Source organism: Macadamia integrifolia, chromosome 9 (assembly GCF_013358625.1).
Source record: "Macadamia integrifolia cultivar HAES 741 chromosome 9, SCU_Mint_v3, whole genome shotgun sequence".
In the NCBI taxonomy this organism is placed as follows: Eukaryota; Viridiplantae; Streptophyta; class Magnoliopsida; order Proteales; family Proteaceae; genus Macadamia; species Macadamia integrifolia.
Window position 1 is genome coordinate 4,942,187 of NC_056565.1, and position 24,672 is coordinate 4,966,858.

The window sequence follows — 24,672 nt, forward strand, 5'->3', positions numbered from 1 at the left end:
AGTTTTTGATAACGTTATGTTTCTATCATTCTGCGTTTTCTTGTTCCCAAAAATGAAAAAACAGCCTAAAAGATTGATAAAATTGTTCCATTTCACCCGTTTCTAGAAACATAAACCAAAATTTATATCTATTTACAATTCTAAAATCAACTTTGATGAAATAAGTCAGACTTGTTTCGTCATTTTAAGAAACGAATTTGAGAGAAAAAATAAATTTGTTGTGCCCGATAATTCTCTCAACTAGTTAAACCTAAAAAGAGGCAATAGAACACTCTCAACTATTTATACTACATACACGTTCGTAAGACCTTTTTTTTTTTTTTAATCACTTTTCCAATTTTCTTCATAGTTTTAAATTTTATTTTTTATTTTTTCATCATCTTTGTTTTTTCTAATTTCTTTGACTCTTTTTTATTTATTTTTATTTTTTTATTTTTCTTTGCAAGGGGCTCACTAGAGGTTATACAAGAGCCCTACAAAGCAGTTAAGGAGTCAAGAAATGATTCACCGAGGGCCAGAAGGGACCAAGAGGACCACTAACTCCTTTTGGTTGCAAAGGAAATTAAAAATAAGGCAACAGAGAATTTAAATCATTACCCAACGTGATTGTTTGAATTGCTTAAATTTTTTATCATAATTAATAATGATATTTTTTAGATATAATTTTTATTTCACTTTTCAATCCCTTGATATAAGGTAAAATGATTTATAACAAAAAATAAATATAAAATAAAATGAAATTTAATAACCGAAAATAGAATGATTTGAAGTTAAAATATTAAACATGATGGAGAATAATTACAAAAAAAAAAATCTTTTTCAAATTAAATTTTTACTTTTCGTTACTTTCCCTTGCAACTAAATGCAGCCATTGTTCCTGCTATTCTGCAACCTAAGGCGTAGAATCCCATGTCTGCCACAAGCCTGTCCTAAATTTCCGAGAATATTGGGTCGAGGTATTACAGCCCATGATAGAAGTTCACGTTCAAAAATATAAGCTTGTGGTTTATTCGGCCCACTCCACCAAGCCCACCTGAAAAAGACATGCGTGCATGCATGCAGCCATGCAAGATGGGATATATCACATTTATCATTGATTAAGCCATGGTTTGTGTTGCAGAATTGGATATTTCTTCAATCATTCTTAAGTTTGATCAAGTGAAAAATCTCTCATTATTTCAGAGAAGCTAATTCAATTATGATTTGCATGCAAAATTAGCAGCGAAAAAGACAATTTCAACCACTATGGTTGAATGAATCTCAGATGTTGGAGGAACTCAAGATGAATTATCAATGTAAGGCCTAGATATAGGTTCTCTAGGGTAGTCTTGTGTTATTTGCTTATTGGAAAGTGCTCTCCTGTTGATGGCAATGCCAATGGTAGGGGGTGCTTCCTAAACTTGTGTTGGAGTTACTTCTTCTATTTTCTTCTTAATATAATTAATCTTTTTGCAAAAAAAAATGCTTGCTTTTGTGCATTGTGGATACAATAATTCTATAATCCTACTCTTTCAACTTTGATTGTTTATTCATGTCTCTAGGTTATTTACATAATTTTATATTCAAATGAGATTATTTCATTTTTTGTTTTAGGAAAAAGTTTTTCTCCATCAGTAGAATCCTTCACCCAACCATCTAAGAACATTATTACTCAACCACTTACTATACTAAGTCCATATCCTCGCTTTTTTCGAAATCCATCCCAAGACTCTCAAAGCCATTGATAGACAAATGATTTTCCTTTCGATATTGGTGAAGAGAAACAACCCTCCTTTGTCTTATATTAAACTTGGTTATTTGTTATGGATTATATATAACCTTATCTAGTGATCTTTTAATTAAAAAATAATATATAAATAAATAACTATATTTCAATGAAAAATCTTTGGTAAAGGATAGTTTCAAGTTTATGTAACCAAAACAATGTCGGACTTTGCTCCTGACCCGGGCTTTAGACAGTCAGCCAAACTTTTCCCAACAAATTTTTGATTAATGGTGATATGGAAAATAACTTATATAAAAAGAAAATGAAAACGGCTGAGTTGTTCGTTCATCCATGAATAAGGCCCTTTCAAAAAAAAAATTTTTATTCGTCAAATTATAATCATTAAATTTAGGCCATTGAATATGAGGCCATATATTCTACCTCCCCCACCCACCCCCACACCATCTCTCCCGCGCACCCAAAAAAAAAAAAAGGAGCACATGTACTTTTATAAGATATAATGTAAGTATGCTATATACTAACATGTATATAGCATGTCTACACATAGATATACTCAATAAAAACCCTTTTTCTCCCTATTGTACTTCTAATGTTGTGTTGGTGTTTTTAGATGGAGCCTAGAATTCAAAGTCCAAGAAAAGAGGAAGAGGAGCTATCATTTTTCATAGAGGTAAAAATTTTATTGCGGCAAAATGCAAATTTGGTTGGGAGATCTTCAACAGCTCTAATTGAAGTTGAAGGAGTTTAGGATGCCCTACAGCTTGCCCAAAGTGCTGGTTTCTTAAAAGTTGCATTGTTTTCAGACTGCAAAGGTCTAATTGGGGCCCTGATGGGATGTCCTCGTCATTGGATTAGACAATATGCTCCATTATGAATGATATCTAGCTTTAACTTTAGATTTTACTTATGTTCAGTTCAATTTCATTCCTAGATCCTCCAATAAGGAAGCACATTCTTTTGCAAGTGGAATTCCACCTCTCTAGAACATGGTGACCTACCCCCCCCCCCCCCACTCCACCCTCCACCCTCCACCCTCCACCCTCCACCCTTTTATTTCCTGTAAACTTATCTTTCCTCAACAAGAATTATTCCATAGCTTGAGTTTGCTTAATAAATTTAGTTTTTGGCAAAAAAAAAAAAATAATAAAATAAAATATAACCTATATATCATTGGATAAAATATAGAAAATATAGTAAACTGTATAATCCTAAATACAATATGGATTGAATCCAAAATAAGAAAATTTCATACATCAATTATAGAAATCACAATCTTCTATAATGTAAGTTACTTTCAATTTGATATTACTACCACAATTTCTTTGCAGTACAAGTAAGTTTTAATTTAAAATTATTAACACAAGATTGAAGATAAGGAAGCGTGATATTTCAATGTAAGCATTATTGATCTGGGTCAGCAAAAGACAATTTTGTTGGAATTTTAGCCAAAATTTGGCATGGAAAATATATGCAGAGGGAAATCTCTCTCTCTCTCTCTCTCTCTCTCTCTCTCTCTCTCTCTACTTGTGACTTGTGTTATCAAGCATGAAGAAAAACGAAAAAAGTAGTGTGGGAAAAAAATTTATGGGCCTTCCTCCTTGTAGTAAAAAGAAAATTCCAGTACTATTTATTGGTCAGACAACCATCAAGCCACTGTATCTTAGCCTAGTTCTGTCATGTGAAAGGCCACCTGAAAGACCTTCCATGGCCTTTCTCTTGTTCTTGGGCTGTTGTTGTGATTGTTGTTGTAGCTCCCTAAACTTCCCCTTAAGAAGATGAGGCCGAAGCTTTTTCATATCTGATAACTGTACTGGTTTAAGAAAGAATTCCTCTGCTCCTTCTTCTAAGCATCTGATCATTACCCACAAAATATAATTGCAGTTTAGTAATCTTCTTCAACTTCTACACCAATTTCCCTTTCAAAAATTTAAGTTTCTAAACTCAAATTAGAAAGGCTTAAGAGAGCGAAGCTTGAGTTGCATTTTACCTGTTAATCCTAGATGGTACATCCTCAGAGGACATGATAATAACTGGAATGTCTTTCAGGGATGAAGAATCCTGTAGAACAGAACCATAGAAAATATATTTAGCTTCTTTAGATAAGACTTATGAGGTTGGAAAGATTTACAGATCTGATAGTACAAAACGCAAGAATGAGAACAAGTGAAACAACACATACCTTGATTCTTTTGAGCAAATCATAGCCTGTCATTCCAGGCATAGAGTAGTCTGTTATGATGAGATTTATTTCCATTTCCTGTGAAAACAAAAATTCAAACATTAGTCATCTAGACCCAATAGGGGGGAGGGGGGAGATCCAGGCTTTCTCAGAAGGTTAGAGACAAATTTAAACCTGATTCTGGGAAGAAACAGAAGGTGGGTTTGAGTTTCTTTGGTTATCCTCATGTAAACCCAGAAACTCTAAAGCTTTGCTCCCAGAATCCACTGTAGTAACTGCACAAAATCACAAAACCCAGAAGAAAAAACAATCAAAATCCAATGTTCAGTAGGGAAGAACTCAGAAATGAAACCCTCTGTTTCCTCTTTTTTCTTTCCTCAAGATTTCATCGACATACCATCATATGATGAGTTCTTCAGGAGCCTCTCTATCACTTTTCTGTCTATGAGGCTATCATCAACTGCTAAAACATGAAACTGAGCTTCTGCTGCTAAAACCATCTCAGTGATAAAAAGATCCAAATAACAGAGACTAGAGGAAGAACAGAGGAATAATAAGGGGAAGAGGAAGAAATTAGACTTGATTGAATGGCTCCGATGTGTTCTAGGAGAGAAGTGAAGAATCTATTTGTGCTGAAATACTACCCATATAAAATCCACAGCCTAGAAAGCAAGATCTGACCAGATTTCATCCCAAATCTCACCAAATCTTCCAACTTGATTTTTGAATTAGCGAGCTAGCAAGGGACCCTCTTTTCTATATATTTTTTTCTTTCTCAAAACAAGAAATAATAATAAACCTGTGAGTTTTTTAATTCTTAATTCTCAAACTTTTCCCCAACCAGTCCCTGTGATGGCTTTGTTGGGTTTTTATTATAAGTTTTACTTCAGAAAAATCAAAATCATATCTGTTTTGGACTGGAAGCATAGGGTTGGGGGCCGTGTGGGGACCTGATCCCCACCCGGAGTGGGAGGTGGTGCTGCATCCCACCAAAATCCCTCAAAGAGATACTGTGACGTCAAGGATCCTTTTCCTCGAATCAGACAAGGACAGTGCTGCCGGCCAACCAATATGCACTGGAGAGGATTTGGATCCTTGCCCTTTCGGAACTGGTGGAATCATGTAAAGTGCCGCTATGCAAAGAAATCTATGATTTTTTTATTTCAAAACAATAATATTAAATTAAAAGGTGACTTCGGAACATAGTTTGTGATCTTTTCTATCCATAATTTTGATCTTTTCTATCCATAATTTTGTAGGCTATGATCTTAAGTTTACTAAGTAGGTTGTTGTTAGGTTTTACCAAAATTTGACATTTGCACCAAAAAATTAGAATTTTCTAAAAAATGAGAGAGGTAATTCATGAACTCCAAAAAGAAGTTCCGAAGCCTTCAATGTCACTCCAGATCTCATGGACATCCCCCATCCTCCTTCCATGGCCTTCCTCAAGCCGGGAGAAGGCCCCCATGCTGCTGCATCCATCCCATTTCATCCAAACTTTCTCCTACCAATCTAGGCCTTTCTTATCTCTTCTAAACTAATCACCTCTTGACATTAATAACCCATGCATCTAATGTTATGGGGTTCCACCAGCTTGTTTCTTCCTCCTCCCTTTCTCCCATCAAGATCTTCTTTGTTATTGAGGTCAACACTAAGTTTTGATTTTCAAAGATCCGAAGGAGGGACCCTTTTGATGTTATAAAGATGAACTGATTGATAGCTTCCGATTAAACCCACCATTCTTCTTCTTCTTTCTTTTTTCAAGTTTAAAGCCAAGTTCAAAGGCATATTGGCCATTACATAGTAGACCACATAAAATAAGAAAATTTGTACAAACTAAATACCGATACACTTGAGAGGAGTTGATCAAGTGATTAATCAGGCATGTATTTCACTAAGCATTGCAAACTGCCAGGCCAAAGTCCAAGTGTACCACCGACCCTTTCAATGTGCGCTATCAACCTTCATTATGTTTGATCTTCAAATCTAAATAAGATCCATAGTATACCTATGTAAAAGATTAAGAGGATGACAAATTCCATTTCTAGAGGTTGCCATCTTTTTCCCTTCTAGATTTTTTTTTTAATTGGCATTTTATTTGTATAAACGAGGGAGCAAGGTCCCACTACAATCATGAAAAAGAAGATGAGAGATACATGTAGGGGGAGAAGAGTTCCAATCCAAGTTATACTGTTACATAGCTCTCCAGGAGGCAAGTTTGGCTGCAACACCATTTCATTCTCTTAGAGGGTGGCAGTAGTATTCAGTAGTATGAAACTTGTGGTGTAATTCCGAACAATCCGATTTAGATCTCTCTTGTTAAAAACAAATATGATTTGATGATCAAAACCTTTGATTTATTGAAATCTTATTGATGAGAGAGAGAGAGAGAGAGAGAGAGAGCAATGACTACTATGTAATCTGACTTTGAATAGCATATTTAGTCAAATGATTTCAACCATCTGATTTATGATACTTGATGATACTCAACTCGTGGTCCAAAATCTAGAAAGGTCCAAGCAGAAGATCAACAAAATCATGGTTATCATTGGCCCTTACTTTTCTCATTGACCTCAATGAATTTTAAAAATGTATTTGGTTTTGAGAGATGGAGCAAGTTCTTATTTTGGCATTTATCAATTTGATGAGAAAATGGCCCAAAGGTTTACTTCCTCTTGTTAAGTTTGAACCCTCTCTCCATGCACCCGGACTGGGGATGGAAGGACACATGGTAAAGTAGAAGTGAAGGAAAAGGAGAATTACTCTTATAAAGATTAGTAATCTAAAAGATAATACTAGCTAGATTTGGCAATCCCTTTGAAAAATAAAAGCAGATCTTGTAATTCTTTGGTGAACGATTAGATTTGACTTGGAAGAATAATGTTTGTAATTGTTGGATTTTGAAATGGCTGGACCACACCATTCTCTGTCTAAGAGATAGTTTAAAGGGGAAAAGTCAATCAATCAATAAAGAATTTACATGGCTATAGAATGAGATCAAGGAACAGATTTTTTCATATGGGTGGATGTATTTTATGTGTAAAATATAAATGGGCGCTCGTTAGAAAAAAAGCTAATGCGTTGTTTAAAAATGCCCCTGTAGAGCTTATTTGTTGTAGTGTTTATTAGTCAGTTTAAAGGTGTCAATTTCAAATCAAAATTGAGCTAAATTAATCGAATCGAAATCAAATCAAACCAAATTTATTCGGTTCAAATTCTATTTGAATATGTGAGAATGTTATTTGATTCGGCTTGATTTCGGTTCAAGGTGTCAAAAACCATTGGTTCGAATCGAAACAAAACTGAATTGCTCTTATCATTCAAGATTGTTTTTTATAAGCTCTTTTTATTTATTTATTTATTTATGTGGTAAGTGTTTTTTACAATTTATCATCACATATTTACAAGCATATTTATAAGGTAAAATAATTTTGGAGTTAGCAATGGCCATAAGGCCCATAACTTGTACCCATTATGGCCTTTGGTCAATCACAGTCACGGTTCAAAAGTGGAACCGTTTTCATAATCAAATTAAAACCGATGTATAAAACTACATATCATAACTGAATTGGAACCGAAATCAAATTGAGTCAAATTGAATCGGTTTGAATATCTAAATACGGAACCAAATCGATTCTCAATTCGATTATGGTTCACCTTATCAGCATTTGGAACCGAATCGAAACCAAACAAAATAATTGAAACCAGACTGATTGACACCTTAGGACAGTCCTTACTTCAAAATGAACAAATTTTTAAATTTGCCTCTCTCAAACCCAGGCTTATCCCTAACCAAGTCGGGATTGGGTTCTCATACGAGATGTTGATCTTGGGTTTTCATACGCTACTAATTCGATGTATGACAACCTAGAGTGGATATGTGGATTTTTACTACGAATGCTTAATTGGATATTCCATAGGTGCGGATCCTCTATGCCATACATCGTGTAGCGTGATATGGAAGAGTGACACGTGGAGGTTATGTGATCTTGTCACTTGGTTCGATGCTGCCTCAAAAAACTCATACATGCATGCTACAAATTATCCCGTTAAGATAAAAAACCCTTTATTCCCAAAATCGAAGAAGGTGCGAACTTTGTCCCCAAATCCAACTTCCACCCTAAATGTGAGAAAATAAATAAATAAATAAATTAATTAATTAATAACCCTTAAGGCATTGAAACATAGTCAAGAAATAGAGAACAGGGTATGTTTAGATCGTGTGTTTGTAAAGCCTATCGCTGTTGAACAGAAGTTTGGGTTGCTATTAGAGTGTGATCATCTCTGAGGGAAAAGTATCCATCAATCCATTATAAAATCAAACTTCTCTGTACACTATCAATCCACTATGATTTTGTTGATGGTTCAGAAGTTTGGGTTATTACCAGAGTGTGATCATCCCTCTGTTCATGATTTCGTTGTGGATAGGTAATTGAAAGAGAACACTGAAAAGTATCCATCAATCCACTATAAAAGATGAAAACTATGAATCTAGTAAGCTGCATAAAGTGACCCCAATTTGATGTATCATCAACAAAAGATCTTAAAATAATAGAATAAAAAATCTTAAAAAAGAAAAATAAAAAATCTGAACAGGGGAGTAAGGGTGAGGAACAGGGGAAGAAAAGAATTGAGATATGTCAGGAAGGTGTTGAGACTTGAGATTGAGAAACTTTCATTATCAATTCCATTGCTTTCAAAGTAACCAAATCAGACAAAAGCTTCCCTAAGGAAAAATTATGCACTTTGAATTTAAGGAATTTTGATAAGAAGGAGGAGATGTACATAATGCCATTGATTCTGAATTTTAAAGTACTTACCATTCTAAATGTTTTATTGATTCTGAAGTTCCAAGGATCAATTAACTATTTTGCTTCAGTTACTAATTTGAAAGTCGCGGCAACCGCGAGAAAAGTGTTTTGTCACAGTTCGCAGCTCACTTGGTTCCAAGGAGAAGTGACCGACGATATCGATGAGATAGTGGGATGAAAGTCTGATTTGGAGACGAAGAGCATGTTTGATACAGCACTGTCACAATTGACCACATCCGATACAGCAATGGTCAGTGTGACCTTGGTGACTAGCAAATCAGAGAACCACCCTCCATACCCAAAACAAAATTAGCATTTTCTTCAGTACAGTCTGCATATCCTTAGCTCCTCTATAAAGCCTGAAATGAACTGACAGAGACCATAGGAACGGCCCTTAATACCTAGAGCAGCTGCACTTTACTGAGAGAATATAAGACACAATGCAACTATTTTAAGATGCATTACTAGAATACTAGAGTTCTTTTCCCTGACATTCTTTTCCTTTTATATAGGTAGGGAGGGTGGGGAAGTAGATAACAGTCAAGAGGTTTGAACTTGAGACCTCTTGGTGAGCATAGGCTTTTCGGAATCTACAAATTTCGATATCTATGGTAATTCCCTTTATTTGGTTATTTATAATAAGCAAATGAGACATTCTGTTTACTTGAGAGAGATGTTACAGTACATTAAAACACACCATAAGTACACCAAGCAAGATCCTAAACTCACTTGGCAAGAAGCTGACATATAAAAGATTAATGAGGAGAATTCAAAATCAAACTCAAACTCAAAACTCAAAATAGCCTAACCATCTATATGTATGTCAACTTCCTGGCAAAGCCCGTAGGCATTTGGAATTGTTCTGTTATACCCAGATGTGCCATAAGAAGCCAAACGTGAGTCAGAAGTTCTCCACCTTGTCCAAGTTGTTGAGCATGATTTGGTCCTTTGCATTGAACTGCAGCATATGATAGCATCTCCACCCACACACAACTAATTATCTTCCATTTATCTTTTATTTTCTCACCCTTTTGTAACTGATTGGCAAGCCTACATGCATCAAATAGTACAGACTTGCTTTTGGGACCTTTCACTTCAATAGGTGCAATATCTGTCTTCACTTCCAGTAACACTTGAGAAGGTCTTTTCCTTTTGAGATCTTCTTTTTTCTCACTGAAGAAATTCATGGCTTCTGCCTCGGTATCTAGATACCTGATCTCCCCAATCCCTTCAGGCAACATAAAAGGACACACTATTAGAAGGTACAACATATAATCTGATAATAGCTTGCTTATCTCTCTTTCTTTGTTATATGTAGAATCAGATCTGGACTGATCATAGCAGAGATCTGTAGCAATGTGCCAAATAAGAATACTTTGATCAAATTCCACATCATCGATACTCCACTTGAGCAAACCATGGACATCCATGGACCTTAGTACCTCACCACCTCTACATTTGCATAGCTCCTTTGCTGCTGTGAAATTGATGGCCTTGTCTGATTTGATGCGGAGCTGTTGGAAGATAAATTCTTTCAAATCATCTGGGACCTTCTTATAGGTTGTATAACGGTACTTCTTTAGCTTTTTGTGGATGGGCAAGGCCTTCAATAGCTTGTTAAAGTACTTACAAATTCTGTTATCTAACAATACTGCAGGTTTATCATCCTTGAGCCAAACGCGTAACAGATTGTATTGTTTGACAGAATTAGACCACCTTGTCCTTCTGCACCGGCAATATTTCAGGAGTAAGTTAGCTGGACGCTTACCCAGCAAGCCTCTCTCATTTAGCCAGAGTAATGCCGAATCGGAGGAAATTAGTCTGATGGCGGCATAAATCTCAAGAACAATGGCCAGAGAGAGCAATAAATATGTTATAATCACCTCGGAGGGTGGATGATGGTGCTTGTCAAGATACATGAACATAACAAACACAATGATGGTAAGGGTGAAACTAATTGACCGTAGAATGGAGCCTGTGATAGAATAAGCTACGGGTGCCTTGGTGTAAAGCACATCGAACATGAATCCCAGTTCAATATCGATCAAGTTGAAAGCCTCCTTATAAGAAATTTGTTGGAAGAATGATTTGCTTTCTTCCCAATCATCGAAGCTGAGAATGAGAAATGCAAAGAGACGCCTGTATATCTCAAAGAACTTATGTGCTGTAACCAAAATCTCGACATCAACATCGTTGTCATTGCTATCATTTTTGGTTGTTGAGGAGGTGCTGGGAGGGCTGACTCGATCATCAGTTGCCGGCGGGGTCTGTGGACTTTCTTCAGTTCTTCCATTAATGGTCACTCGAAACCCATCCTCCTCCTTACAATTGTATTCATCCATGAATTTGGCATAACTTGGGCCTGGATCAGGGGGACTAAGCATAGAGTCTCTAAGGTGCTCCTTGCTTGCTGAACTAAGAACCCATGTCCTCTCACCATACTTGACAATTGCAGGAACATACATGAGGACTGAAAGAATTGAGATCAGAGTACCAGTCCAGGACCTGTAGGAGACGTAAGATGCGATGCTGCCTTGGACGCCAAGTCCAAGTAAGTGCCTTAACCACAGCTCATTATCTTCTAAGGAGAAGGCAGTGATGGTGTCTGGACCGCCTAGGTGCAATAGAAGAAATGGTGCCCAGAAGGGTGGCAGTAAGTTGGCTTCGGTTTGGTCTGTACTGTGGGAGAGGATGCCAAGGGCAACAGCTGCAACCCAGTCCGCACACAAGTAGGCGATCCATAGAACGATTTGTACCTGTTGGAAGCTAGCATTGTTATTTTTCTGTATAGAACAATGTGAAGTCATGGAAAGTGGATCAGGTTCTCGTATGAAAACCATTCTCTGTACGGGACTGATCTACACACATAGAATCCACACAAGAAAAAGCTGGGTGGATGATTCTATATGCGTGGAGTAGATCGTACAAGAAAGGAAAGGTTCTCATACGAGAACCTAATCCACACTCAAAGTCTTGTGTGTATCTAGAATTATTTGAGCCTAAAGGCTCTCCCCATATAGTCACTTTCTTACATGGAATTCTACCATCTATGAATTATCCGATCACGAGTCAATGGTGCATTATGACTCATGGTACGAATACCATAAAAGACTATCTTTACAAGAATAGAAAAAATGATTCTATGTGAGGAGTTGATCCAGACTCCAATATTCTAGTGTACTCCCATTTTATATGTTGATATCTTATAATGAAATATTAAATAATGTGTGAGTCGGTTGTGTAGTGAGTTGCTTTTATTTATATATATATATATATATATAAACCTATAAATAGGCATAGCCTCACACAAAGGAGGATCGAGCAAGTAAGCCTATCCAAAGGCTTACTAGTCCAACATAAGAGGTAAAACCCATGGGGTTCCATCTCGAAGGAAGTAAGGGGGGAGCCCATAGGACCAAAGGAGGAGTAGATGCAGCCCATAGGGAATTTTCTACTCCATCCATGGAGAAAACTGATGGAGAGAAAATCATATATACCACTCCAAATCAGAGAATAAATGAAATCAAATGAAATGTCTATGTACTAATTTATCAATTAATGCCCCAACACTAGCTTGGCCTTGTGGTGGTAACTTCAACGTCCACTTAGGGGAGGAAGTTGTGGGATAAACTCTCTCGTATGCATGTGTTAGAGATTGAATGTGTAAGAAGTAGATGTGACCATTGGCCATTTGAAAAAAAAAAAAATCAATTTAAAAATTTTTTTAACTGTACCCAAAGTCTTTTGTTGTTCCTTCTGCTATCGCCCAACAAGATGAGAAGGATTTGAAAGAAGAGGCTAAGTAGAACTGCCAAACGAAGCTCCCATCTGTTCCAGAGCTTCTGAGCCTTTGCTGAGAGGGTGGAAATTAACCGACTTCTCTTCTCCACAAGGAGCTGAGTGCTAATAACTGAAAACTCATTAAAATGTTGGTCAAGTTGCATATGAGAAATTAAAGAAGAGAGATAAAAAATGGATCTCATCAATTACAAAGTCTAGTATACACTCAAGACCTATTGATTAGAGGACACATCTAGGTGAATATATATGAACTACAAAGATGTATTAGTCTGGGTTCAGGATATCAATTTATAAAAAGGAACATATAGATAGATGGATAGATATGATGTAAAATGGAGAATGGATCATCATAAATTCATAATGCAACTTACGGGTGTACAACATTGTTAGTTTCTGCCCTTCTTCAGATATCAATCAGATTGCATTCCTCACTTTGAGGATGGTCTCTAGTAGTCCTAACTTCCACAGATCATATGCTTAGTTATTCTACGAGTGTTCAAGGTTTTATAGTTTTATTTCATTATTTTTTTGCAATTATTAGAAACTGTAAAGGCTAGAACAGTTGCCAGCATTTTATTTGCTTCTGATAGCTGCAAAGAATAATGCTCAATGATCAGTAAAAAGTTGTAGCTTCAGTTAACTGCAAAGAATAATGCTAGATTTTATGCTCCTTTTCTTAACTAGATTTAATTACATGTGACCAAACCAGAAAAGAAAAGGTTAATGAGTTAAAGAAAACCTGTTGCAGCTAGTTATCTCTTTCTGATAAAGAAAATCTGTTGCATCTCTCTCTCTCTCTCTTTCTCTCCCCCCTATGGGATATCACATAGATGTACATCTACAGCAAGTTCCAACATACTTTAGAGAGAATTACATTATTAAAACACACTTAAACTTCTAACACTGATTACAAAACCGGTCCCATACACCACTTTTAAGCCCTTGTACTCAAGCCAGAATCCAACAACCAAAACAATGTGTAACATGTGCTCAGTAGATTGACAATATCAGAAAATACGTCTTCTGAAGACTCCAATTCTGACTCGTCACTAGATAGATCAGCAACATGACGCTTTGCAACTACAGGAGGTGGCGGCTGCGGTGGTGAATGCATTACCAAAGACAGCCTCAATCTCTGATCCTGCATGCGATTAAACACATTGCTAGCTGGTCAGACACGTGGTTTAGCCAAGAGACCACCTGGCCTGGTTGGATGCTTGTGCATTTTCCTTGATTGATACCCATTAACACAGTGACTATGTGACCAGGTAATCCCCAGCCCAAAAGAAGTGGCAAACGATAGCGGAGTAGAAAGATGGTAGAGTGCAATGATGAAGAAAGGGCAAATCGCGATGAAGAAAGAGGTTCTCTTTAACCTTTTAGGGCTAGCTTATTTCATATGGAAAGGGTAATTTCATATCACTTAATAGGGTTATCTAACGAAAGGGGTACACAATTGAAAGAATCTTCGAACTAAAGGGGAAGGGTTTGGTATTTATAAAAGTATGTGGCTAGAACTTGCTATTAGGCCATAGTGCAGGGGAGGGGAATGCAATTTCCTCTTAGAATTATTTCATTCCTCCAATTGATGAGCTAAATTAAAAATGGAAGAAAAAAAAAAAAAAAAAAAAAAAAAGACAAAACTGCATATCAAGTAAAGGCATATGGTACTCTGTTGAAGCAGTAAAAAGAAAATGCATCTCATTCACCGTTAATTACTTGATAATAGAAAATTCTGTTGAAACAGGCATCAGGGGTCTCCTACTGGGAACATGGCAGACACAAATGAAAAGATGAAGTATCAAGGAAGTTTGGAGTAATTCTAAAGTGTAATATCTTTTTTGATCTTATACCCACCTCATGGCCTTGGAGCATTGTTCCCTTCTTACTAAATGTCTATAGCACTCTCTTTATTCTTTCTTTTTTGGCCAAATTAGCTTACATTAATGCTATGGTTAACAAAAAATTTCTATCTATCTTTAACTCTTTACTTTAATTTATTCTCTTCTGTCTAATAAAATAAATAAATAAATAAAGACATAGAAGTTCTTTAACTTTAGTTATTGTCTCCCTGTTGCTTTATCTCCAATAAAAAAATGCTTTCTCTTTACATCCTTTACATGTCCATGCATGTTCACAATATTTCAATCATTACCTTACACTATCTCATAGTATTGAATGCTTCAAAACTCTACTTTGCCACTTGGATGTTAAGATACGTATCAAGATAAGAGGATTTGTCCGGTTTGTCCCTATCTTATATGTTAGTTTAGTTAATAGTTGGGTCTTAGACTCTTAAGTGAAGTCTAATTTGTGTCTAGTTTTATTTGCTATTCCTATTGTGTTTTTACTTTGACCATGAGTAAGAATTCCTACTGAGAACCTGTCACCTTCATATAAATAGAACGTGGCATCACCATGGTAGACAAATTGGATCTATCGTATTCCATCAACAGTTCTATTCTCTCCTTCGTCCATTCTTCTCTCCGTTCATTTCTTTTTCAGATTTTTTTTTTAAAGAAAATCTAGCATTAATTGTCTAAAATATTTAGATTTTGGTGATGAGATTTTATGACAGTGGCAAGCTCCGATTATACTGAAATTTGACATGTTATCGTAGCAAACCTAGGGGTTCTACCTAACTATCCAATGTCCCAACCATTTGGTTGAAACCCCAAGGACTCCATTGTCCATTAGTGTCAGTCCCTTAATTATGGCCATACCAATAGACCGAGACCCTCTATAAAAAATAAAAAATAAATAAAAATTAGGTTGCAACCCTAAAATCATGGTTTCTTGTATTTGCTGTAAATTTATGTACTCTATTTGCTTTGTATTCAGACTTCAGATTTGAAATTTTCTTTTATTTCATATGAAAATTATAAGTTTTAGAGCATAGATAGAGGCTTTACTGGCCCGTTTACTCATCAGAAGTGGGAACTTTTAACGATTGAGCACGAAGCAAATCAAGGATAGGTAAGGCATGAGAAGTAGTGTGTCACACTATAACACTATCTCTCAGAATGTTCTATAGAAACCAAACCACTGGAGTCTAATGAACCACCGATCTCTTTGATCACATCAGCTCCCATGCAGAAAGAGAAGAAAATCTCCCAGACGAGGAGGTGGTCCAACAAATTAGATCACCCCTACCCTGAGGTCCACTTCTAATGGAGGGGAGAGCAGCCCAAGCAGTTTGCAAGAACGGGGATGGCGTAGGCCTAGGGTGACATACACATATAGTTGGATCAAACAAATAAGAGCCATTTTGTCTGCGCACCTAAATTATATCTGATACGTTTCCTAAAAAATTTTCATGAAAAAACAACTTATTTTAAACAAGAGAGCAAACGAGGGAGATAACTTGCTTAGCCTAGCACCATGGGCCATCTCCACAAAACATAACAAGAGAGGATTAGAGTCCACATTTATACACATAAGTTAGAGAGCAAAATTTAGTATAGATTTCCCATAAGATATGAAAAGAAAGAAGCGGCCAAGACATGTGGGAAGACTGTGGAATATGTTGAAGTAAATCCTTGTATGAGAACCATACTTCACCGATAGTCCACCCCTTAGATGCTGCTAGCTGAAGTCCCTTCAATACACAAAAAGCTTCTGTCTCCACTATGGAGGTAGTAGTATAAGTCCCGAATTGTAACAGTTGAAATTCCCCTTGCAGCACAATACCTAGAACCCATCCTGAAGATTTGACCAAACCATTAGTAATACCAACACAAACTAATATTCGTTTGTTCAAAAAAGGGGGAGGTGGATACCAAGCTAAGATGTTTGCAGGATCGATCATCTGCAATTGGGTGCACAATATCAGCTTGATTAGTAAAAGGAAATAATTATAAAGAAGAAATCCAATGAATAATATCGCGCATGATGATGCCCGGATTGGGACTGGACTTTTGATTAAGTACACTATTTCTTTGCATCCAAATGAAATATATTGTAATGGCCATAACGCTAAAGCCCCAAGTCCGATCCAAATTTAAATGATTCGCATTGATGAAAAGATAGGAGACAACATCCAACAAACTATTCAGCACAAGAAATTTCGGTCTCATTGGCTCAAATTCTGTCAACAAGAACAGGTGAGAAACAGATTCACTTTTTCTTCCCTGTTGACCGAACCACATAATCTTTCTATTTATTTCTTTTCCATCTACCTCTTATTCTTATTTTCCAATCACTTTCTTTCTTTTTCGTCATTTTTTCCAACCCAACGTTCTTTTCTATCCACTATTTCTATTGATTCTTTGCTGAGGCATCTCAAAGTCCCAAATGGTGTGAAGTTATCGCTGTAAAGATCTAGGCTCTTGAACTTAATCAAACTCGGTCTTTGCAACTATTTTCCCCTTGAAAGGATGTCCAATGTAAGTTGGTATACAAAAAAAAAAAGGTGAGTTGATGATGTCATTGAACGGTATAAGGCTCGTTTAGTTGCTAAAGAGTTCACGTAGGCTGATGGTGTTGATTACCAAGAAAAATTTCCGCAATTAGAAATTTATTATTGTGAGATATCTCTTTGTCATTGTTTTCATTAAAAGTGTTAGCCTCTTTTTCAGATGAAATTTAACAATATTTTTTCTTCAGGGTGATATTGATAAAGAGGTTTACTTGTTTTTGCTGCTTGGTCCGAAAAGTGGAGTGTAATCTAGTTTGTTGTTTTTGCAAGTCCATGTATGGTTTGAAATAGACTTCCCACAATTGGTTTTCCAAATTTAGATGTGCTTTATAGCTTTTCGAATTTATGCAATCCTTAGTTGATTACACCTTGTTCAAATCTTCTAGTGGATCTACCATCACAATTGTTTTAATATACATTTATAATTATTTTTGTAAAAGATATATATAGTTGCTATCTATGCTTTGAAATTGTTTCTATGTAATCCCCTTTATATCAAAGACTTGGGCTAGCTATTTATTGTTCTTTCTTAGCATTGAGGTTCTTTCATCAACTAAAGCTATATCTTTTATTTAAAAAAAAAAAAAAAAACCTTAACATTGGAGATGCTTAATGATGATATAGGTTTACTTGGATCCAAGCCATAATTTTTCTACGGAGAAATTTTTTAAATTGAATAATAAAGATAGTGAACTTATTTTCAAACCAACAAAATATCATATACTCGTTAGAAGATTGATATATCTCATAGTAACAATGCATGACATTGTTTGTGTTGAACAAGTTATTAGACAATATTTATGGAGAAACCTTGAAAATCTCATCTAAATGTTGCATTGGGGTTTTGTGCTTTTGTCCAGGGAAAGATATTTTATTGTCGTCTACTAGCAGCCTTCATATAAGTGCACATTATGACTCGGATTGGGTTAGTTGCGCCACTTCTTGACATTCTATTACAGGATATATTGTGTCTTTATTGGATCAAGTCTTGTCTTTTTGAAAAGCAAAAGTTATCAATTGCTTCACAATCTTCTGCTGAAGCTGATTTAAAACAATGGTAACTCTGACTTGTGAATTGGCTTTTTTAAGTAAATTTGTTAAGGACTTAAGGATATTACATACAAAGCTTATGGGTTTATATTGTGACAATGAGGTATTCATACACATTGTAGCAAATACAGTCTTTTATCAACAAAAGAATGATATTGAAATTGACTGTGATGTGGTCCATGAAAAACTTTAGGCTCAACAAATTTAAGTAGGTTATGTTTCCTCCAACCAACAAGTGGTAGATAGTTTTTACTAAAGTCCTTAGTCAAGAGCAATAACATTTTCCTCTTTGCAAGTTGGACATTCATGATGCTCGCACTCTAACTTGAGGGGGAGTGTTGAATTGTATCAAATCGGATCATAAAAAGTACCTAGGGAGAAAGATGAGTCGGTGAGGTCAACTATGTGTGTGACCGAACCACATAACTCTGGATTCTTTCTTTCTTATTACCATATTTAACACTCATTGGCTTTATTACAATTCGAAGAATTAGTCACCGAAGGCCTTACAGGCTAATGGTTCACAACTTCTACTACCTTTGATTGGTCCTTCTCAAGCACCCAACTCAAGTATCATAACATTAGGGTTAGGGATGCATAAGGGGGAGGGAATCATGCTATTTTCATTTCTTTACATCCCACCCAACCCAGCTATGGTGTCTCATAGATAGCATAATAAGTAATTATTGCTCGTTAAAAGGAAAGGGTGGTCTATGATCACATCGACCAGCCTGATACGGGCGAAAGGAGATGAAGATGAAGAAGTAAAATCTGACGTAGATCGCCAAAGGTCAAGCCTTAACATTTTCATTTGGCGTGTAATGTAATTTATGAATTAGATTTAAAAATGGTCAATTGCATGGTAAATTGACTTTTACATCATCTTGTTTTGGTAATGTTTCTTAAATGACCATCATTGAGTACTACTCGGAAAAAATAATGTGACAATCCCAATTGCTTGATGGATGATCCATATGTAAAATTTTAGCTACTAATTCAATTAAATACTTTCTCTTATATTCTAATGTATCTCTATGTACATCCATGCATTTCTTTGGTATTCCGACATTATTGTACATTCTCTGATTATAATGGGTCTTCAATGCTCTATAATTATATTTTATCTCTTGACACTTTGATCGGGCTGAAAATTGATTTATGAGTAGGGAACCTATGGGTATAGCCATTCACAAAATTTGTGCATCATCTAATTTGCCACGTGACAAATTTTTAAGAACATTTAGGCAAGGATTCCTAAGTGGACCATACATGAAACCTTTATAACGAAATTTGGGTCCACACAAATAGAGGGGTATCTTTAGACTTCACTCAGTCACCACCATGTGGTAGGTCATATGGTGTTGAAATGTTGTGAATATTAAGTAGAGTCTAAAATGTATTATTCACATAATCACATGTCAAGTTTTAACCCAAAAAGAGTCGGCCACCTAGCAAAGTGAAGCAGCCAATGACCTTATGAACCTCTTGGCACTTTTTCTACACTGCCTCTAATGGAGAGGCTCAAGTTCAAGTCTTGTTTGCACAACTACAAGTTGGTTGCTACTTATCACAGTGCCACGGTTGGCAAAGGATGACTAGATGTCCCTTCATTCAACCCTCCCTCACACCCCACCCCATCCTCACTCTTCAACTTCCAAAGAAAAGGAAACAGATCAGGTTCACATATGACTATATGAGAATGTTCTAGTACGTCCCTAATCCATAGATATAGAATCTATTAAATGAAAAAAGAGAGTGGATTCTAAATCGATGGATCAGAAACGTACAAGAATATTCTATTCTCATATGTGAGTCAGATCTGCTGTCCAAAGAAAATTTTATTAATAAAGCATCATAAAGAAGTTGCAACTTGATATAAAAAGTGCGTAGCCAAAATTAATATAGTAAATGCAATAGAAGTGAATGGAAAAGAAATAATAATCATCCTTTCAGAAAACAACAAATCAAATTAGCCAATTATAAGAAAACAAACTTCAGATATGTCTCCTTCACAAGCCACTTGATTCCAAAGCATTTCCTAATGGTTAACATAAAAAGAGAACTGTAAGACTTTATTTTAAGAGATTCTTCATTCCCCCCGCTTGCCCTTGAAGATTTGAGGGCGACCATTTTGCCTGCCACTACATAATCAGTTGAAAGTCAGACAAGATCTACCCAAAATGGAATACAAAATCTACAATAAACTATTTTGAGAAACAGAAACAGTATAAAAAGTTTATGGTGATAAATCAGAAACACCTCTCTAATTACAAATTTATTGGTATCATATATTTCTAATATATGATAAATTTTAATGAGAAATATGAATTATAAATCATATGGAATATGGAATACATCTATTTATGTTTCTGTAAAATAAAAATAAATTTTCAACTATACTAAAAGGAGTATAGTATTTCATTTTCATTTATATAGAGTTATTGTTCTATATATCTATATAATTTTTTTTATGAGAGAGTTTTTGCTTTATGAGTGTAAGAACAAGAGGTGACCATCGTACTTGGTTGACTCATAAAATAAGGTTTCATGCTCTTTTCCCCCCTCTACGAGAGGTTATGGAAGAAAAAAGTTGCCAATATAAATAGGATAACCTTATGTAGCAATTGCCACTGCCACCGCCACCGCATCGGTGCACTTGCCAATATAAGGGTATGTAGGAACATCTTCAGTGCATGGCACATGAGACAGTGTAATCTTTTTTGTGCCTATTGGGTCTAGGTGTAGAAATACAAAAGCTGGTGGCTTTTTTTTCCCCCAAAACATATATATTAAAGAAAGTATGACTTAAAACAAAATTAATTGGCATGAAAATACTGCTCACAATCAAAATAATATGCAAACAGAAACCTCACGATGCCTCGTTCTAACCGGAGCTGAAGCGGCGGATCCTTCCCGGCGCGTTTCTGACGAACCTCTTCTGCGTCTGTTTCAACTGATAGATCACCGTAGTGATACACCTCCAACTCCCTCAAAGTCTCGATTTTGTACAGAGCTTCTGATGGTAGACCCTGGAGAGCTCTACAATTTCTAATAATAACTATTTCTAGAGTTGGCATTGCTCCCACTGATAGATTCCACTTCCTAATATCCAATTTCTCAAATTTCAAGCATTTAAGCTTACGAAACCCAGAGGCATCAGTAGTACCATATAACTCATCTCCAACAACTGCATTTGATGATAACTTGAGGACCTGAAGATTTGGTAACTTCCCACCCAGAATTTTCATGGTGTCTCCCACTAGTCGTGTCCTCTTGAAGGTGAGGTGGGTGATGTTTTGCAGAGACGCACCCTCCCATTTGTGAAGAGATAAGGGATCATTCGTAGCTGAACCTTTCAACCCAAGTTTCTGAAGCCTCGTCAATACTTGAAGATTGCTGTACATTTCATTAATATGCCCTTGCAGTATAGACCCTCCAACACCCAGTTTAACCAAATTGGGTATTCTTGAGAAGAGATCCTTAGTACAACACTCAGCAGAGACATACTTCAGCATTTGGAGATTATCTCCAACAAAATCATCCTGAGGTGATGGTGGTGGTGGTGGTTGGGGAAGACGAATCACATCACTACACAAAATATGCATAAATTGTCTCATTCTCCAGAAATTTTCCAACTGGATTTCCGACGAAAGCCACCGGGAATTACTTCTCTTTACTCGGAGAAACTGTAGGTTCCACAGATTGAATATGGAAGGTGGAAGTCTTATATTTCCAAATTCCTTTAAATTCAGTCTCAGGTATCTTAGATGGACTAGACGACTACCAATATCACTTGGAATGTTATGGATCAAATCCACACCAAACAAATCTAACACTCTAAGAGATGAGTAATTGTTTAAAACAAAAACCCAATAACTTTCACTAAATATTCTCTCTGATGCCCACATTGTGGACTCCAGGATCAAAAGAGAACGGGGTTTCATTGTAGAAGAAGTACCTGGATTCTTGAGTTCAAAGAAATTCTCATGCTGCCATTGTAGGGCACCTCTGTTTGCTTCCTGAACAAGATTTTTATTCTCAGGGACTAAGAAATTCAGAAAATTTTCTTCTTTGGCCTTGGATATACAGAAATTCATCAACTGAAACCGTTTGGAAATGGCAATTTCTTTGATGCTTCCATCCCATTGCTTACTCACGACCTCAAACAGGTTCCTCTTAATGAGCTCAGTAACATATTCTTTTGCAATTATATCATAATCTTCCACTTCCCCTGCTATCTTCTGTCTTCGAACAGTTGTCATCCTTGGTGGTTGCACAAGGCCTTCTGCAATTATCAATTCCATAAATTGGGTATAGCGAAAAGAATTGATAACCCCCAAATAGAGCAGGCACGGCTTCAACTCATCTGGTAAGGAATTGTAAATCAATTCCCAAATTCCCTTGGAGAATCTTTCTTTGTCCTCCTTATCAACTGGTGAAGACGACTTTTGACGTTGATGTTCTTCTGCTAGTTTAACAATTGCAAGTGGTAGCCCACCACATGCATCTACCCATTCTTTCCATGGATGATTAGGCTCCGGCTGAGATTGGGATTGGGATTGGGATTCCACAGATGGTCCTCCACTGCTAGTGCTAGCAATATTGTCCCTGGATCTGGACGCTACCTTCTTGCAGAAAAGTTCCCAACTCTCCTCATTGTTCAAGGATGGTTTCAGATAAACAGGAGGCCTTCTTGGTCTTGCATATAAGGCCACTTCACTGTAGCGTGTAGTGAAAATTATCCTACCTCCTCCACCTCGAACATCGGGGAAGATCATATTAATATCAGTCCAGAATTGGGTTCTCCAAACATTGTCGAAAACAAAGAGGTACCTACCACAAGTTTTCAAAAGCTTGTAAGTTTGAATGGCCAAATCCCTAAGGATTTTCTTCTGTCCATGGTGATCGTTGTCTGCCACCACCGCCGCTGCCGCCACCGCTGCTGCTGCTTCTTCTCTTCTTCCAGGTAATTTTGAAAATTCACGAACCTCATCGATGATTTTCTTCAACAAATCTTTCATGGGCAAGGGGTAGTCATTAAATGCAGGAATCCATGCACGACAAGGGAAGTTCTTTCTTGTGGATGGGTGATTATAAACTCTGAAAGCTAGTGTTGTTTTACCAACACCTCCTGGCCCAACTATTGGAATGACATCAGGTCGAGGATCCTTATCGTTCAGCAGTTCAATCATCTTCTTTACCTCATCCTTCAGACCTACTACCTTGTCATCTTTGTCCTCAACCTGTGGGATGGAATCTGTGGAAGTAATTCTCTCACCTTTGTCCTCAACTTGTGGGGAGGAAGCCGTGGAAGTAGTTTTCTCTTCTATCTCATCCTTCTGGCCCTCTACATTGTCATCTTTGTCTTCAACATGTGGGGTGGAAGCGGAGGAAATGATACTTTCGTTTTCCTCATTCTTCATGCCTACTACCTTGTCATCTGTGTCCTCAACTTCGGAGGAGGAACCCTTCTGACCTACTACATTGTCGTCTTTGTCTTCAACCTGTGGGGATGAAACGGTGGAAGGAATTCTCTCTTTTACCTCATCCTTCTGGTCCTCTATCTTGTCTTCTTTGTCTTCAACCTGTGGGGAGGGAGCCCTGGAAGTAATTCTCTCATCTTTGTCTTCTTCAACCTGTGGGGTTGAAGTAGTTGTCTCATTTACCTCATCCTTCTGCCCTTCTACCTTCTTGTCTTTGTCCTCAAGGCAACGTGTGTGCCATTTCTTGAGTTCCAACTTGATGCGCTCAATTTTACCTGTAAGTGCTTCACCAGCCTTCTGATCGACGTCTTTATCCTTTGAGCTGCCAGAGATGTTTTCCGTTCGCCGAGGAGTGGTAGTGGTAATGTATATGTCGATAGCATCGTCAGCCTCATTGAGTAAACCTATGAAGTCCTTCATTAGCGGCTTCAATTTGTCTTCCCTTTGCCTTCTTTGGAGTTCCATTACAAAGGGCCTTAGCTTCTTTAGCATGAAAAGAAGAGACCAGACACGATCCTCCACCACTTCATGAAACAAATTCACATCTTCTAACAGCTTCCCGGTTAGTTTGTTCAGGAAAGAAGCCATTTCAGTGTATGCCATCTCTCTTTCTCACAAACAACGTACAAGACTTCCAGAATGAATTCCGTTAACCCTTGTGCTATGAGTGAAAATATAATCCAACAATAGGCTAGAACTTCTTGACCACGAAATTAGTATTCAAAATTAGTTTTCCCATTTTTATTGGGAGAGGGTTCCTTAAAAGAATGTGACCCCTAATTAATGAGAGGATTAGTAGGATCGAGCACAAGAGGAAGCATTAACAAAAATGGCACGTGAATTGTCCATGTAGCAAAAAAAAAAAGTAGCTAGGAATTGTTTCTTACCACAGGAACAGAAGAACCAATTGTCCCTTTAATCGTTTTCTTCATGAAAACAAAAGCTAATGTAATAGAGAAAAGAACAAGAACAAAAAGAGCAAAAATCTTTTTCTCTTGGAAGATTAGTATATGCTAGGAAGCACTTTTTATAAAGAAATGATTTAGAATCACAATGTTATGGTATTTTGAGTATCAATGATTAATCCATCATTATACTTGCTTGTTAAATAGGCAAGCGTTGAGTGGATAAAGGAAAAAAGAGAGTCCTTTTGCTTAATAAGAAAGATAAGTATAAATTAACTACTCATCACGCATGGAATAAAG

At 36.7% G+C, this 24,672-nt stretch overlaps 3 protein-coding genes across 3 annotated transcripts; all 3 read right to left on the reverse strand.

Moving 5' to 3' along the window:
* Positions 1-3,324: 3,324 nt before the first annotated feature.
* Positions 3,325-4,692, reverse strand: LOC122089829 (two-component response regulator ORR9-like). Its single transcript, XM_042659537.1, has 5 exons — positions 4,303-4,692; positions 4,080-4,180; positions 3,906-3,983; positions 3,714-3,784; positions 3,325-3,577 (listed from the first exon to the last, which is right to left on the reverse strand). Exons 1-5 carry the CDS (start codon positions 4,403-4,405, stop codon positions 3,361-3,363), a joined length of 570 nt encoding a protein of 189 aa, XP_042515471.1. The 5' UTR covers positions 4,406-4,692; the 3' UTR covers positions 3,325-3,360.
* Positions 4,693-9,313: 4,621 nt separating this feature from the next.
* LOC122088710 lies at positions 9,314-13,010 on the reverse strand. Its single transcript, XM_042658031.1, has 3 exons — positions 12,889-13,010; positions 12,451-12,626; positions 9,314-11,472 (listed from the first exon to the last, which is right to left on the reverse strand). Exons 1-3 carry the CDS (start codon positions 12,899-12,901, stop codon positions 9,529-9,531), a joined length of 2,133 nt encoding a protein of 710 aa, XP_042513965.1. The 5' UTR covers positions 12,902-13,010; the 3' UTR covers positions 9,314-9,528.
* Positions 13,011-19,874: 6,864 nt separating this feature from the next.
* Positions 19,875-24,416, reverse strand: LOC122088767 (probable disease resistance RPP8-like protein 4). The gene is made up of 2 exons (XM_042658093.1): positions 20,853-24,416; positions 19,875-20,125 (listed from the first exon to the last, which is right to left on the reverse strand). Exons 1-2 carry the CDS (start codon positions 24,068-24,070, stop codon positions 20,074-20,076), a joined length of 3,270 nt encoding a protein of 1,089 aa, XP_042514027.1. The 5' UTR covers positions 24,071-24,416; the 3' UTR covers positions 19,875-20,073.
* Positions 24,417-24,672: the final 256 nt, after the last annotated feature.

What these genes read in the sequence shown, in the direction of transcription:
- LOC122089829 (XM_042659537.1), bottom strand. Translation starts at nt 4,405, where the DNA reads ATGGTTTTAGCAGCAGAAGCTCAGTTTCATGTTTTAGCAGTTGATGAT. An exon ending in GAAGAACTCATCATATGATG is followed by an intron (nt 4,181 to 4,302) that starts GTATGTCGATGA and finishes GATTTTGTGCAG; the next exon opens with TTACTACAGTGGATTCTGGG. An exon ending in GTACCATCTAGGATTAACAG is followed by an intron (nt 3,578 to 3,713) that starts GTAAAATGCAAC and finishes GGTAATGATCAG; the next exon opens with ATGCTTAGAAGAAGGAGCAG.
- LOC122088710 (XM_042658031.1), bottom strand. An exon ending in GGAACAACAAAAGACTTTGG is followed by an intron (nt 11,473 to 12,450) that starts GTACAGTTAAAA and finishes AGCTTCCAACAG; the next exon opens with GTACAAATCGTTCTATGGAT.
- LOC122088767 (XM_042658093.1), bottom strand. Translation starts at nt 24,070, where the DNA reads ATGGCATACACTGAAATGGCTTCTTTCCTGAACAAACTAACCGGGAAG. An exon ending in TTAGAACGAGGCATCGTGAG is followed by an intron (nt 20,126 to 20,852) that starts GTTTCTGTTTGC and finishes CTGATTATGTAG; the next exon opens with TGGCAGGCAAAATGGTCGCC.